The following is a 16,628-nucleotide window of genomic DNA, read 5'->3' on the forward strand; positions in this document are numbered from 1 at the left end:
GTTACTCCTACAAATAATGGTTAACACCTCAAAGGGTGTTCAGTTGTGATGTGTGGCGCAGATCGCTGCTTGGTGGCAGAAGTAGTAAGTTGTCACTGGAACTAGTTCCAACCTATGAGACCTAACGATAGGTGGCAATCGTTGAGTAAGTGTTGTGCAACAGCCTTCAATCAGTTAATTTCATAACAACTACAGGACAGAAGCGTGAACATCTCTACAATTCGCTGTTACGAAATTCAGCTTATTATTGTCGGCAGTTAATGAGGTTGTCTTTCAATTTCTTCATAGTAAACAATGAGTTGCTAGTGAGCTGTGGTACATGTAGTTTACTTAGAATTTTGTGTACTGTGATATGTAAAAGATATGTGAACTGTGATATGTGAACAGAGTGAAAACAATGACTCATATTCGTAAGTTTTTTATACTTCATAAACGAATGAAAACCGAAAATGGAAGTGAAGGTATCGAAAAATAAACTACCTGCAATGAAATATCACAAGAAGAGGGTTAAGTCAAACTCAGATATCTCTATAAAAAAACTCCCAGTCATTGGACTGATGGAGAAAATATAGACCTAGCCAGTACCGCTGTTAGCTTCAAGAGCTTTGATGAAAAGTATAGTAACCTCCTGATCAGTATTTCCGATGTCGGAAATTACGTTCAAAGAAAAGGAGTTTGATAATTTCCTAGGTATAAGATTTTATCGAGTCTATGGCAACCTGACCAAAATTATAATTTAAAGAATGATGGAGATAGCGTAAAGCGAAGATTTTGATAGGACTGGATGTCATTATATCCATCGCTGGTTTATTCCAACGCAGTTACGGGCGCGCTTGCTAAGTTGCGTGAGATTATCTGCTCATGTATAACTCACGGCAGTCACGATGCATTCATAAGCCGTCCATTTACCAATTTCAAAGAGTTTCACTTATCTGTAAAAATGAATATTAATTCCGAATGGCATAACGCTGCAGTTGAAAAGTCAAGTAACTTTGTTAATATTATAACAAACCGAACTAAGAGTGTACAACAACTAATCAGTTCTCATTGATTCTCTTGCGAAATTAGTTCGACCTATTCGCACTAAGTTGAAATCAGTTGTTTCTTGCATATTGTTTTGTGCATTACATCACTTGCCTTTCAGAGGAAAAACAAATTCAAATGCTGTTTTTAATAATTTATTGCAGGTTAGCAAAGTCAGCTGACGAAACGTTACGAAAACATTTTGAAAGTGCCCCTAAAATGCAATCTATATTTCTTTTCGAATCAAAAATGATTTATATTCTGAAACAAACTGTACTGTTCTACGTTATTCATTATCCTACATGCTGTACGTGAGCTTGAACACGATGTAGTTCCCACATAAATCGACTTGAAAATCAAAGTTGAAATTTGTGGCAATGTTCCAAAAGTGCAATATGTGGGAAATGTTGTGCGTAAGAAATTTTTGAGGACAGGAAAAGAATTAACTGAAAGAATACGACTTACGATGCCACCAACCGAAAATAACTTAAATGATAGAAAAATGTGAAAACTGGAAATTAAAAAACGGGTTTCACTATAATTATACTGTCACCTTGTCTAAGTTTATAACATTGATCAGGTACTAAAAGTGCACTGTAGAAATCGATATGAGAAAATGACCAGATCACAATGTCCTCAAAATTTCTAAATCACGTGTATGGTGAAAATGTTTTGCCCCTACGGACATAAAAACCAGCGGGCGATACTAAATGTTTGGAGAATAAAAGTGCAGGAAGATATCTTTTTGGAAATCAGACTGGGTTGGTCTTGCATTTAACTTTTTACTTTCCTCGGGAATAATAACGACAACTGGAAATTTTCTCTGGACGAACTGATGAATAAGATTGAAAGTGGCTATCGTCCAAACATAAAGCCTGTTAAAGCTCAGTTGCTTAGAATGCATGGAAGCAGTATACTGAATTCTACGAATATAAATAAGGCGCCAGTTCTGTGTACAAAAGCACAGGCTACAAAAGCATCGGATTCCAGGCACTCGCCAACAATTCACAGTGGGAGGAACGTTTTCAAACAGTTCAGAAAGTAGCTGCGACTAACGTCAAAGCCATAATTTATGGTTCCATACGTTACTAATAAATAATACCCATCATCGGATCGTTTTCTGAAAGTTCGCAGGGAGCTCATTCCAGACACTCCTTATGCTTTCGTTAATAGCGTTGTATTGAGGAAAAACCGTGGGAACATTACAAATGGAAGAAAAAGTCGATAGCTATTGGACATAATATTCTTTCTCCACAGAATGTAGGTTTGGCATTACATATCTACAAAAAATGTAGTTCCTGAAAGTAAATTGATGTACGGGCCTTGACGTTCCTAGGATTTAGTTCAACTTACAAAGGAACTTCACACTGAGACGTCACCCATCATGAATCTCCCGCTGAACCTTCAAGGCCAACACTTCTCTCAATGTAGATTTTACTGCTCGGAAATTTTATGTGCACAACATGGTTACGCTATCGGAAGCATTGTTTGTAACAGTCCCAAAAGTATGATTGCTTCAAGATCAAAATATTCATTGAGCAAGAGACGTACAGCAAGCACAATTCATGGAACTTACGGAGTTGTTACGCAAAAATTTTCTGAGCAGAAAATGATGTGGAATTAGCAGTAATTGAAGTACAAGATGTTTGTAGTATTTATCCATCTTCAGACGCTACTGTTCCTTCGGAGTGTGACTTTTTGTGGCTTTGCAGTAAAAGCAAATACCTAACAGTGTGACAGATTCGTAGAGGATTCAATGACGCCCTTCCTTGAGAAATAAACTCTGCAGGTTGCCAGCAGTTCATAAATGCTTATTCCAGTAACTACGACACATTAGTGACTGGTTTGTTGTATGTGTGGAAAAGACTGAAGAACTGCTTCAGAGAATTTGTGTGGTAACATTTGATGAGCATTATACTTAAATTCCAGAGATTTTCTTGCAAGTTGATACTGAGAAACCAAATTTTCAAATATTGTCATAGGACTAGATGGATTCCATCTCTGAATTTATTTCATAGTAGTAACAACCATCATAATGGAGAAAGTGACCATTATACTTAAATGCCAGAGATATTCTTGTAAGTTGATATTGAGGAACCAAATTTTCAAATGTTGTCATAAGACTAGATGGATTCCATCTCTGAATTTCTTTCATGGTAGTAACAACTTTCATAATGGAGGAAGTGACCTGAAGAAACTGTGCAGTACCGATTACATCTTTTGAATACGTCTGGAGGAAGACGACCCTAGGGTGCTTTGCCATTCCAGCTAGAAACTACTTTAATTTAAATATTTAGTTGCTATAATTTTGTACTTGTTCTTCACACAATAAATAAAGTTATTAGTACATTATATAGATACATTTCATTTCGTATGTTATCCCTACAACTTTTTCCAATACTGGTACCTCATTTATCTTTGAGAAATTATTATTTTTTAAATGGTAAAGCCAGTCAGTGAGTGAAATAAGTAGCGAGGAACAAGATAAACACTATTTTTATTGGATAAACGCCAAAAGAAGTGACAAGTATTACAGTTTATCTTGCAACCAGAGCTATACTGAGGTGATCCTGTGTCTTTAGCAGAACTGCCAAAGCTGCCACCCTCATGCCAACACCTCCCTTCCCCCACCCATAAAACTATTGTTCTGCAATTTTTAATGAACAATATTGCACCAACAAATTAAATGTAGCATTGTAAAAAATAAACTACAAACTTAATAGACATTCTAAAATGTTTTAAATAAACAAAATTTCTATTTTGTTGTTCATGGTAGCTGTTGTACATTAGTTTTAGTGTATTTGCTCCTCATTAATTATTATTAGCGTATAAGTTATTAGTTCGGAAAAGAGTAAAAAGGCTATGATTAACAGTACAGAAAATATCCATTTACAGAAATGATTCTTATATTAAGTTTACTTTGTATTTCCTTGCTTTGAGCGAAGCCAGTACATTGACTATGTCATGGAAATCATGTTTTTTTTTACCTGTGACGTAGTCTGTGTATAAGGCAGATAAATCTGACACTGTGCTTTAACCAATACTCTACGTTAAGCAATTTTTTATCATTTTAATTCGCTGAAACGGCGTTCAAAATATGCTGCAGTCACTGGTATTGTCACAAATATACACAAAGCTATGTTTAAATAACCTATACTTTCAAGAAACCATCAAATGTCAAATGGGATGTCGTGAGGTTATTTTCTTCGGATATTTCATTTAGAAATTGAAAGCAGCTATTTCGGTAAATATCTCCACTAAAACAATGTTTGTTTTATACTTGGCGCCAAAATCAGCTGCCCATTTTTAAGATAAGGTACGGAGCTTTCATTTCTGAGGGTTCCTGTCAAGAAGTTAATGTCACATGACATGTCATGATACATGTGAGACCTGCTTTTCATTTCGTTCATTACTCTATAAAAATTTTAAACTACTCTAGCTCAAACCGTTTCTTACCACGGATCAAGCGTCCCTCTCATGCAGCCATCTGCCTCGTCACCTTCTTCCTCGTTGCACCCTTTTAACAGCGAAACTGCTTGATAGATATAGAATCACGAACATTTGCCTGTGTTGGTGTGTTTCTGCACTCTTTCTTCACGTTGTTGTTTAATATTTTTTTCCAGACTAGACAGAAAACTCGATGTTATATCATGGACCTCAGTAGCATTCCTCCCTTGCAATGATATGCTACTACAGTCGAATTTTACTAGCACCCTACATCAGACCACAGCTCTAAGAGGCAGACAAATTCGTAATCAACTTCTCTGAGAAGTGTCATAGCACCTGTTGCTGTTTCAGCGGTGTATTTGTATCTGTTGGTCACATGCTGTAACATCTTGTTTAGCTAACGTACTATTGTAATTACACTACTGGCCATTAAAATTGCTACACCAAGAAGAAATGCAGATTATAAACGGGTATTCATTGGACAAATATAGTAGAACTGACATGTGATTAGATTTTCACACAATTTGGGTTCATAGATCCTGCGAAATCAATACCCAGAATAACCACCTCTGGCCGTAATAACGGCCTTGATAGGTATGGGCATTGAGTCAAATAGAGTTTGGATGGCGTGTACAGGTACAGCTGCCCATGCAGCTTCAACACGATACCACAGTTTATCAAGAGTAATGACTGGCGTATTGTCACGAGCCAGTTGCTCGGCCACCATTGACCAGACGTTTTCAGTTGGTGAGAGATCTGGAGAATGTGCTGGCCAGGCCAGCAGTCGAACATTTTCTATATCCAGAAAGGCCCGTACAGGACCTGCAACATGCGGTCGTGCATTATCTTGCTGAAATGTAGGGTTCCGCAGGGATCGAATGATGGGTAGAGCCACGGGTCGTAACACATCTGAAATGTAACATCCACTGTTCAAAGTGCCATCAATGCGAACAAGAGGTGACCGAGACGTGTAACCAATGGCACCCCATACCATCACGCTGGGTGATAGGTCACTATGGCGATGACGAATACAGGCTTCCAATGTGCGTTCACCGCGATGTCGCCAAACACGGATGATACCATCATGATGCTGTAAACGGAACCTGGATTCATCCGAAAAACATGACGTTTCGCTATTCGTGCACCCAGGTTCGTCGTTGAGTACACCATCGCAGGCGCTCCTGTCTGTGATGCAGCGTCAAGGTGACCGAAGCCATGGTCTCCGAACTGATAGTCCATGCTGCTACAAACGTCGAACTGTTCGTGCAGATGGTTGTTGTCTTGCAAACGTCCCCATCTGTTGACTCAGGATCGAGACGTGGCTGCACGATCCGTTAAAGCCTTGCGGATAAGTTGCCTGTCATCTCGACTGCTAGTGATACGAAGCCGTTGGGATCCAGCACGGCGTTCCGTATTACCATCCTGAACCCACCGATTCCATATTCAGTCCGGAACCGTGCGACTGCTACGGTCGCAGGTTCGAATCCTGCCTCGGGCATGCATGTGTGTGATGTCCTTAGGTTAGTTAGGTTTAAGTAGTTCTAAGTTCTAGGGGACTGATGACCACAGCAGTTGAGTCCCATAGTGCTCAGAGCCATTTGAACCATTTTGATTCCATATTCTGCTAACAGTCATTGGATCTCGACCAACGCGAGCAGCAATGTCGCGATACGATAAACCGCAATCGCGATAGGCTACAATCCGACCTTTATCAAAGTCGGAAACGTGATGGTACGCATTTCTCCTCCTTACAAGAGGCATCACAACAACGTTTCACCAGGCAACGCCCGTCAACTGCTGTTTGTGTATGAGAAATCGGTAGGCAACTTTCCTCATATCAGCACGTTGTAGGTGTCGCCACTGGCGCCAACCTTGTGTGAATGTTCTGAAAAGCTAATCATTTGCATATCACAGCATCTTCTTCCTGTCGGTTAAATTTCGCGTCTGTAGCACGTCATCTTCGTGGTGTAGCGATTTTAATGGCAAGTAGTCTAAAAACAAGAATGATGAAAATTCCTGACTTAACCACAGGGTAATTTTTCTGCATAAGCTGTATGTAACGTAAGAGAGTATTGAAGGATTGCACAGTATAGTTAAATACTGAAGCCACTGCAGGTATCACTTACAGTCAGTCGTCTGGTAATCTCTTAGCTCCTTCCTCATCCGAATCCGAGAAATACGTTTCAGTTCTGGAAGAGTCACCTGCTACGTTTTTAATGAGCCTACCAACATCAGAATCCACGGAGCCAACCAGGCGCAGCATTTTCTCTTCTTCTTTTACGACGAGCCGTTCTATATCTCATCAAAAGCAAAAATGTAGCATTTGCATGATGTGCTCGATGCTGTGAAAATGATTGTTTTTCGTTTCTATGATACGTTTCTACCTCTGTTGTACAAAACGATGGACAGAGTCCAAATGAAGAGGATTTGGTTTTTCATTTTTGCCTTAAAAATTAAAGTGTTATGTTTTCTTAATTCAAACAACTTTTATGAACACTCTTTCATAATACATCGATAATTAAGAATTTATATTTGAAATGGAAACAGGAATTTCACGTCTAAATATAATTAGAAACAAGAAGATGTGCATTATTCATAAAAAAATGATGAAGAGTTTTATAATTACGAGGTGTAGGTATTACAAATACAACGAAAAAAGAATGATAATGGGGAGATTTAAACAAAGGCACGAGTAACTGCTTTTGGTTCACATTCGATCACGCCACCGACTGCGCTACACGTTCAATGTTGGATTGCTCATCATCTGTAGTATATACATCGCTGGGAAAACTTCCAAGCCGATTGTCTTCGTAAATTTATGAAAAACATTAAAAACAGCCTATTTATCGGCACTTTTTAACCGTGTTCCACGTACGTGTTTCACTACGGAACAGAAAGCAGCCTCAGCCATTTTTATACTGCGCATTAACAGCGTGACAATCAGAGCTCAACGTTGCAGAGGCTGTGACTGCACACGTATTTGAAATAAAAACTACGAAGCTAAAGCGTGATTAAGAAAAACGTTGATGGCTGTTAACACATTTGAATATCTTAAAGTTTCATTTAACATAACTTAGTGATGTTGTTGTTGTTGTGGTCTTCAGTCCTGAGACTGGTTTGATGCAGCTCTCCATGCTACTCTATCCTGTGCAAGCTTTTTCATCTCCCAGTACCTACTGCAACCAACATCCTTTTGAATCTGCTTAGTGTATTCATCTCTTGGTCTCCCTCTACGATTTTTACCCTCCACGCTGCCCTCCAATACTAAATTGGTGATCCCTTGATGCCTCAGAACATGTCCTACCAACCGATCCCTTCTTCTGGTCAAGTTGTGCCACAAACTTCTCTTCTCCCCAAACCTATTCAATACTTCCTCATTAGTTATGTGATCTACCCATCTAATCTTCAGCATTCTTCTGTAGCACCACATTTCGAAAGCTTCTATTCTCTTCTTGTCCAAACTATTTATCGTCCATGTTTCACTTCCATACATGGCTACACTCCATACGAATACTTTCAGAAATGACTTCCTGACACTTAAATCAATACTGGATGTTAACAAATTTCTCTTCTTCAGAAACGCTTTCCTTGCCATTGCCAGCCTACATTTTATATCCTCTCTACTTCGACCATCATCAGTTATTTTGCTCCCCAAATAGCAAAACTCCTTTACTACATTAAGTGCCTCATTTCCTAATCTAATTCCCTCAGCATCACCCGACTTAATTAGACTACATTCCATTATCCTTGTTTTGCTTTTGTTGATGTTCATCTTATATCCTCCTTTCAAGACACTGTCCATTCCATTCAACTGCTCTTCCAAGTCCTTTGCTGTCTCTGACAGAATTACAATGTCATCGGCGAACCTCAAAGTTTTTATTTCTTCTCCATGAATTTTAATACCTACTCCGAATTTTTCTTTTGTTTCCTTTACTGCTTGCTCAATATACAGATTGAACAACATCGGGGAGAGGCTACAACCCTGTCTTACTCCCTTCCCAACTACTGCTTCCCTTTCATGTCCCTCGACTCTTATAACTGCCATCTGGTTTCTGTACAAATTGTAAATAGCCTTTCGCTCCCTGTATTTTACCCCTGCCACCTTTAGAATTTGAAAGAGAGTATTCCAGTCAACATTGTCAAAAGCTTTCTCTAAGTCTACAAATGCTAGAAACGTAGCTTTGCCTTTCCTTAATCTTTCTTCTAAGATAAGTCGTAAGGTCAGTATTGCCTCACGTGTTCCAGTGTTTCTACGGAATCCAAACTGATCTTCCCCGAGGTTGGCTTCTACTAGTTTTTCCATTCGTCTGTAAAGAATTCGTGTTAGTATTTTGCAGCTGTGACTTATTAAACTGATAGTTCGGTAATTTTCACATCTGTCAACACCTGCTTTCTTTGGGATTGGAATTATTATATTCTTCTTGAAATCTGAGGGTATTTCGCCTGTTTCATACATCTTGCTCACCAGATGGTAGAGTTTTGTCAGGAGTGGCTCTCCCAAGGCCGTCAGTAGTTCCAATGGAATGTTGTCTACTCCGGGGGCCTTGTTTCGACTCAGGTCTTTCAGTGCTCTGTCAAACTCTTCACGCAGTATCATATCTCCCATTTCATCTTCATCTACATCCTCTTCCATTTCCATAATATTGTCCTCAAGTACATCGCCCTTGTATAAACCCTCTATATACTCCTTTCACCTTTCTGCTTTCCTTTCTTTGCTTAGAACTACGTTTCCATCTGAGCTCTTGATATTCATACAAGTCGTTCTCTTATCTCCAAAGGTCTCTTTAATTTTCCTGTAGGCAGTATCTATCTTACCCCTAGTGAGATAGGTCTCTCCATCCTTACATTTGTCCTCTAGCCATCCCTGCTTAGCCATTTTGCACTTCCTGTCGATCTCATTTTTGAGACGTTTGTATTCGTTTTTGCCCGCTTCATTTACTGCATTTTTATATTTTCTCCTTTCATCAATTAAATTCAATATTTCTCCTGTTACCCAAGGATTTCTACTAGCCCTCGTCTTTTTACCTACTTGATCCTCTGCTGTCTTCGCTACTTCGTCCCTCAAAGCTACCCATTCTTCTTCTACTGTATTTCTTTCCCCCATTCCTGTCATTTGTTCCCTTATGCTCTCCCTGAAACTCTGTACAACCTCTGGTTCTTTCAGTTTATCCAGGTCCCATCTCCTTAAATTCCCACCTTTTTGCAGTTTCTTCAGTTTTAATCTACAGGTCATAACCAATAGATTGTGGTCAGAGTCCACATCTGTCCCTGGAAATGTCTTACAATTTAAAACCTGGTTCCTAAATCTCTGTCTTACCATTATATAATCTATCTGATAACTTTTAGTATCTCCAGGGTTCTTCCATGTATACAACCTTCTTTCATGATTCTTAAACCATGTGTTAGTTATGATTATGTTGTGCTCTGTGCAAAATTCTACCAGGCAGTTTCCTCTTTCATTTCTTAGCCCCAATCCATATTCACCTACTATGTTTCTTTCTCTCCCTTTTCCTACACTCGAATTCCAGTCACCCATGACTATTAAATTTTCGTCTCCCTTCACAATCTGAATAATTTCTTTTATTTCATCATACATTTCTTCAATTTCTTCGTCATCTGACGAGCTAGTTGGCATATAAACTTGTACTACTGTAGTAGGTGTGGGCTTCGTATCTATCTTGGCCACAATAATGCGTTCACTATGCTGTTTGTAGTAGCTTACCCGCATTCCTATTTTCCTATTCATTATTAAACCTACTCCTGCATTACCCCTATTTGATTTTGTGTTTATAACCCTGTAATCACCTGACCAGAAGTCTTGTTCCTCCTGCCGCCGAACTTCACTAATTCCCACTATATCTAACTTCAACCTATCCATTTCCCTTTTTAAATTTTCTAACCTACCTGCCCGATTAAGGGATCTGACATTCCACGCTCCGATCCGTAGAACGCCAGTTTTCTTTCTCCTGATAACGACATCCTCTTGAGTAGTCCCCGCCCGGAGATCCGAATGGGGGACTATTTTACCTCCGGAATATTTTACCCAAGAGGACGCCATCATCATTTAATCATACAGTAAAGCTGCATGCCATCGGGAAAAATTACGGCTGTAGTTTCCCCTTGCTTTCAGCCGTTCGCAGTACCAGCACAGTAAGGCCGTTTTGGTTATTGTTACAAGGCCAGATCAATCAATCATCCAGACTATTGCCCTTGCAACTACTGAAAAGGCTGCTGCCCCTCTTCAGGAACCACACGTTTGTCTGGCCTCTCAACAGATACCCCTCCGTTGTGGTTGCACCTACGGTACGGCTATCTGTATCGCTGAGGCACGCAAGCCTCCCCACCAACGGCAAGGTCCATGGTTCATGGGGGGTTGGTGATAAGATATGTAATACACAAGTAGTACCTATTCCCAACAGTGTAAAAACACCAATGTACGTGTACTATGGCTTCTGACCAATCTTCGCGTTTGTGTTTGTTTACTTATGATGAATGGATTATAGATGTGTCTCTTCTGCTGGCGCTCTCTCTCTGTCCGTGTCTTAAAAAACTCTTCCAGCGGCGACAGTGGAAGACTTGTCGGTACACTTTTTCTTCAGACAATTTTTTTGTTTCGTTAGTGCCACGTGTCGTTCTTTTACTTCTTTCAAAATGATATAACTTACAGAGTCATCAGAAACGGATACATTTATTGTCAGAAACAGACCTTGGGCAGGTTATGAAACATCAGATGCAGAGCAACAATTAAGCAGTGTGTCTGAAACTTGTGTAGATACAGAGTGACTATCAAATAGTGCCTCTCATCCATCGTTTGCTCCGCGCCATGATGCAGTAACAAGAACACTAGAGTGAGCCTGTATAATGAAGAATACTTAAAACTAGGGTTCATATGGTGTGGAGATGAAGGACGTCCTATGCCGGAGGGTGTGGTATGTGAAGAAGAGCTTCCCAATGCAAGCATGGTACCGAATAAAGTGCTACGCCATATTTCAACAAAACACAAACATTTTCAGGGAAAAACTTTTGATTTTTTCAAAAAACTTCTAAGACAAAAGGATCAGCAGAGTTACTTGGTTATCAAGAAATTTAAAACCTCTGATAAATCTCATGAAGCTGGTTATCTCGTAACTGAGATTACTGCAAAGAAAGCGCTGCCTCATGTAATTGCGGAGAAAGCCATCATTCCACCTTGCTGTGCTACAGTGAAAACAATGTTTAGTCCTGAGTATGAACGTAATGTGAAAAAAATTCCCGTGGTGATATTACATTTGGAAGACCTATTCAGCGTATGTCTGAAAACATTGAACAATCTGTTAAAACTCGAGTTGATGAAACAAATTTAATGTTTGCAATTCAGCTGGATGAACCTACTGATGTAAGTGGCTCAGCTCAGCTTGTTTTTGTAATGAACTTTCACTGATGATGAAAAAATAGCTGAACAGTATCCCTGTTGAAAGGTAATTCACTTAACCACCAAAGAGAAAGACATTTTTTAAGTAAGAAAACAGTGAATTTGTGGTGGAAGAATTGTGTCGGCATATGTATAGATGGAGAACCTTCAATGAACAGGTTCCATAAAAGAATCTATCACGCTTGCGAAACAACGAAACGAAAACTTGATTATTGCGCACTGCTTTGCACATAGTGAAGAGCTCATAGCAAAAACAATTGGAAAGGATTTGAGATCACTTACGGACAAGACTGTTAAAATGATGAATTGCGTTAAGAGCAGGCATCTCAAGTCAAGATTTTCTCCTCAAATATGTGAGGCGCTAGGAACACAACAATGTAACCTCCATCTTCATACAGAATTCCGCTGGTTATCCAGAGTGGGTATACTCAGTCTTGCGTATGAACTTAAGAAAGGAATGCTGCAGTTATTTGAACTAGAATACAAAACTGACTTTTTGTATGCAATAAAGGACGAGCTCTGGAACACAAAGCTAGCTTTCCTTTCTGATTTATTTGAAATACTCAATAAGGCAAATGCTAGTCAACAAGGTAAGAGTGCAAATCTCCTTACCGCCACTAGTAAAACTGCATCCTTAAAAGATAAAGTTGAGGTATGTCTGAGAAAAGCAAATGTAAGCACTTTTTAAGTGCTTCCATTGACATTTAAACATGCAGTTAGTAACAAAATATAACCACTGATTCACGATCATTTAGTGCAATTGAAAGAGTGGGTGATATGTCGCAACACAAGATATAAACCAGTATGACTGGATAAGAGATCCTTTCGCGCATTTGTATATTTGGGAACATAACTTGTTGATTTATGCAACTTCTGGATTTCTAATCAGCAAGAATACCCTCATCTAATTAAAAGAGCATCAATTGTTTTGCTACAGTTTTCTACAACATATTCGTGTGAAAGTGTGTTTTTTGTTATGACTAATATAAAAACAGGTAATGGTAGAAGTTTGAGAAAGTTAGATACGGAACTCGGTGTGTATTTTTCCTACACCAGAGCTAATATAAGATAGATTTGTAATGCTCTTCAAGCCCACGTAATGCAGTAAATTCATAATAGTATTGCAAAGGTTTGTATCTGTGAAAAGGTGTCTAATGTATAATTATATTGCTTTTAGATATAAAATATAAAAATTGATGTTGTTGATGATTCTTCCGGGTTATATGGCCGTGGTCCATGGAATTCTTCTATTCCTAACGTTTCGTCCAATACTGCGTTGGACATCTTCAGAGGTATCGCTGGTCCTGCTGAGTCCTGCCGACTGACTCAGCAGGACCAGCGATACCTCTGAAGATGTCCAACGCAGTATTGGACGAAACGTTAGGAATAGAAGAATTCCATGGACCACGGCCATATAACCCGGAAGAATGACCAACAACAGTACTATCCGGTCGTGAAAGCCTTCATTGTATGAATAAAAATTGATATTCCTTTGTACTAACATTTGCTACAATAGAGTCTCTTTTATTAATATTAGTGAAAGGGTAGTTCGTGAAATTGTATGTATTAGAAAAAGAAGAAGAGACGCTAGCTCCAAGCGTAAGTAGCCTCATATGACATTAGTTGAGACTTGACAGCTAGCGTCTTCTCTTTTTCCAAGTATTGTCCTGTTGTCACGGGAGTTAGCTTTGAAGCCTAAATAGCCTCAGCTGACATTTTTTGAGACTTAAAAGCTAGTTTATGAACAAAAATACATTTCAGGAAAATAAAGCTTGACTCACTGTAATTTCTGCTGCATTATTTCCTATTTATTTACATCGCAGTGGCAACGTTCAACAAGGTGCACAACTGTCAATATAAACTTACAGTATATGCAGTGATCTTCTTGTGCTGTTCTTGATGTCCGCCTAGGTCAAGACTCAATGTTCTCTGTGACTGCCACGTTCCAGGCTGTGTTTGGCGTAGTGGGCATTTCTCATTCTGTTCACGCCAACGGATTGAGCAAATGTGCGCTACAGCAGTCCCCCTACTTATCACGCTGCTAAAAAAATTCGTTATTACAATTTGATGTTATTGACATCACTCACGTTTCTGGTTATCCGTACAGGTTACCTGCACAGGTTTACTTACACAGTTGTGGCGTACATATGCTACGGAAACCGTGGAATGGGAATTTTCCAAATTCAGTTGCGTCCATAGCATCAACTGAGGAAAACTTGTTAGCTGTAGCAGGCTTTTTACTTGCTATTTTCTCCGATTTTGTGTAAGCTGCTTCACGCTTTGGTACTCCTTACTTTTTACATGCGATAAATAAGGTTCCTCACTGGTGTTGTTCTTTTTAAGATTTGACATGTGGACAAATGAGCACACTACCCCCAAAACAAATGACACTACTAACTGCACTACAGATTAGCACAACGAAAACAACAACAGAACTCACATTTGAACTTCTGACGTGCTGACGCGAAGACGTAGGGCGAACTGAGAGCTCTAGACCTGAAACTTGGGCAGGCGACTCGCAGCCCCGCTCCGGTCTGGACACCTGCACATGTACAAAGAATCGCATTTCGATTCTTCTGTGGTCGACTGTACAGTCGTGTACGCCTGCACACTTTTGTTGGTAGACACGCTCCGGTTCACCTTTACAGGTATACCGGAACGTGTGGGGGGACCTTAAGACCGCTTAACACTAGGCCACTAATTTAGCGAAGCGGCGAGTGACTTAAGGCTGATTCACGCTAGGCCAATAATTTGGTCAAATGACAAGTGATATAGTAAGTGAAAATATCTTAACAACATTATTTAGTAACGGTGGTAAGTGAAACGGTTTGAATAGTAGCATGTCAAGTAGCTCCCCCCATCCCAGCTCACTTACCACTGGCCCGCCGCTGGACAAGTCTGAAAACAGCCTGTTTAGTACGCCGCATAACTGTCTACGTTTGTTCCGCTCTCTCCTTTCAATTATCTGTTTCTAGTGGATCAGCAACATGACTCGTTGGAGTGACGATACAGCGATTAAATTTGTTTCTCTTTACATACAACTGGAGTGATTGTGGCACGTGAAATGTCCACTATACCAAATTGCACTGTGGTGACAAAAGTCATGGGATATCTCCTAATATCGTGTCGGACTTCCTTTTGCCAGGCATAATGCAGCTACTCGACTTGGACTCAACAAGTCGTTGGAAGTCCCAGCAGAAATACTGACCCATGCTGCTTCTACTGCCGTCCATAATTGCGAAAATCGAAGCAGGATAGTATGCACGAACTGACCTCACAGTTACGTCCCATAAATATTCGATGGGATTTATGTTGGAAGATCTGAGTGGCCAAATCATTCGCTCGAATTGTCCAGAATGTCCTTCAAACCAATTGCGAACAATTGTGGCCCAATGACATGGCGCATCGTCATCCACGAACATTCTGTCGTTTAGGAACATGAAGACGAACACAAACATTTCGAGTCAGTGATCGGTTCTGATGGACCAAAGGACATAGTAAATTCTATGTAAACCCAGCCCAAACAATTATGGAGCCACCACCAGCTTGTACAGTGCCTTGTTGACAACTTGGCTCCTTGGCTTCGTGTGGTCTGCGCCACGCTCGAATCTTACCATCAGATCTTGCCAACTGAAATCAGGACTTATCTGACCAGATTACTGTTTTCCAGTCTAGGGTCCAACCGATATGTTCACGGGCCAACGAGAAGCGTTGCAGGCGAAGCGTGCTTTTAACAAGGACACTCGCGTCGTCTGTCCATTGCCATAGCCCATTAAAATTAAATTTCGCTGCACTGTCCTAACATACATTCGTCGTACGTCCCACACAAATTTCTGCCGCTGTTTCACGTAGTGTTGCTTGTCCATTAACACTGGCAATTCTATGCAAACGCTGCTGCTCTCGGTCGTTAAGTGAAGGCCATCAGTCACTGTGTTGTCCGTGGTAAGAGGTAATGCCTGAAATTTTGTATTCTCGGCACATTATTGACACTATCGATCTCGGAATATTGAATTCCCAATCAATTTTCGAAATGGAATGTCCCATGATTCTATCTCCAACTACCACTGAGCATTCAAAGTTTATTAACTCCCTTTGTGCGGCCATCATCACTTCGGAAATCTTTACGCATGAATCACCTGACTACAAATGACAGCTCCGCCAATGCACTGCCCATTTATACCTTGTGTACGTGATACTACACTGTATTTGTACCTCTGTATTTGTGCGGCGGCTGCGGTGGCCGAGCGGTTCTAGGCGCTTCAGTCCGGAACCGCGCGACTGCTACGGTCGCAGGTTCGAATCCTGCCTTGGGCATGGATGTGTGTGATGTCTTTAGGTTAGTTAGGTTTAAGTAGTTTTAAGTTCTAGGGGACTGATGACCTCATATGTTAAGTCCCATAGTGCTCAGAGCCATTTGAACCATTTTTTGTATTTGTGCATATCGTCAACCCGTGACTTTTGTCGTCTCAGTGTAAAATAGCCAACGCAGCCGCAATCACAGAGGTGGGAAAGACGATGGGAGTAGCAGGGTTTCAGGAGAAGGAGATTGATCAGGAAATTAAAAGAAAATTAAAATCATGAGGCCAGTACTCAATTTCGAGCTCTTTCAGGAGCACATTGAATGCTCCATGCCTCTTCAGCCAATCCATTTTCGTATCCACATTCTCTTTCTCTTCCTTATAGTTTCAATTTATTCTTCCACCTCTTCCAGTATAGCCATTTCTATAAGATGTTTAGCTTGGTTAGC

General features: G+C 40.1%; 1 protein-coding gene across 2 annotated transcripts in view; it reads right to left on the reverse strand.

The window, feature by feature from the left end:
• Positions 1 to 16,628, reverse strand: part of LOC126469547 (glycine receptor subunit alpha-3) — a 478,682-nt gene that overhangs the window by 45,992 nt on the left and 416,062 nt on the right. The window contains exon 11 of one of the 2 annotated variants that reach the window (XM_050096663.1): positions 14,322 to 14,423. The exons of the other annotated variant lie outside the window; for it this stretch is intronic. Coding sequence (XP_049952620.1) covers positions 14,322 to 14,423 — 102 coding nt within the window. The remainder of the gene's footprint in view (positions 1 to 14,321; positions 14,424 to 16,628) is intronic. 2 annotated transcript variants of the gene reach the window in all.

Source organism: Schistocerca serialis, chromosome 3 (genome assembly GCF_023864345.2).
Source record: "Schistocerca serialis cubense isolate TAMUIC-IGC-003099 chromosome 3, iqSchSeri2.2, whole genome shotgun sequence".
NCBI lineage: Eukaryota > Metazoa > Arthropoda > Insecta > Orthoptera > Acrididae > Schistocerca > Schistocerca serialis.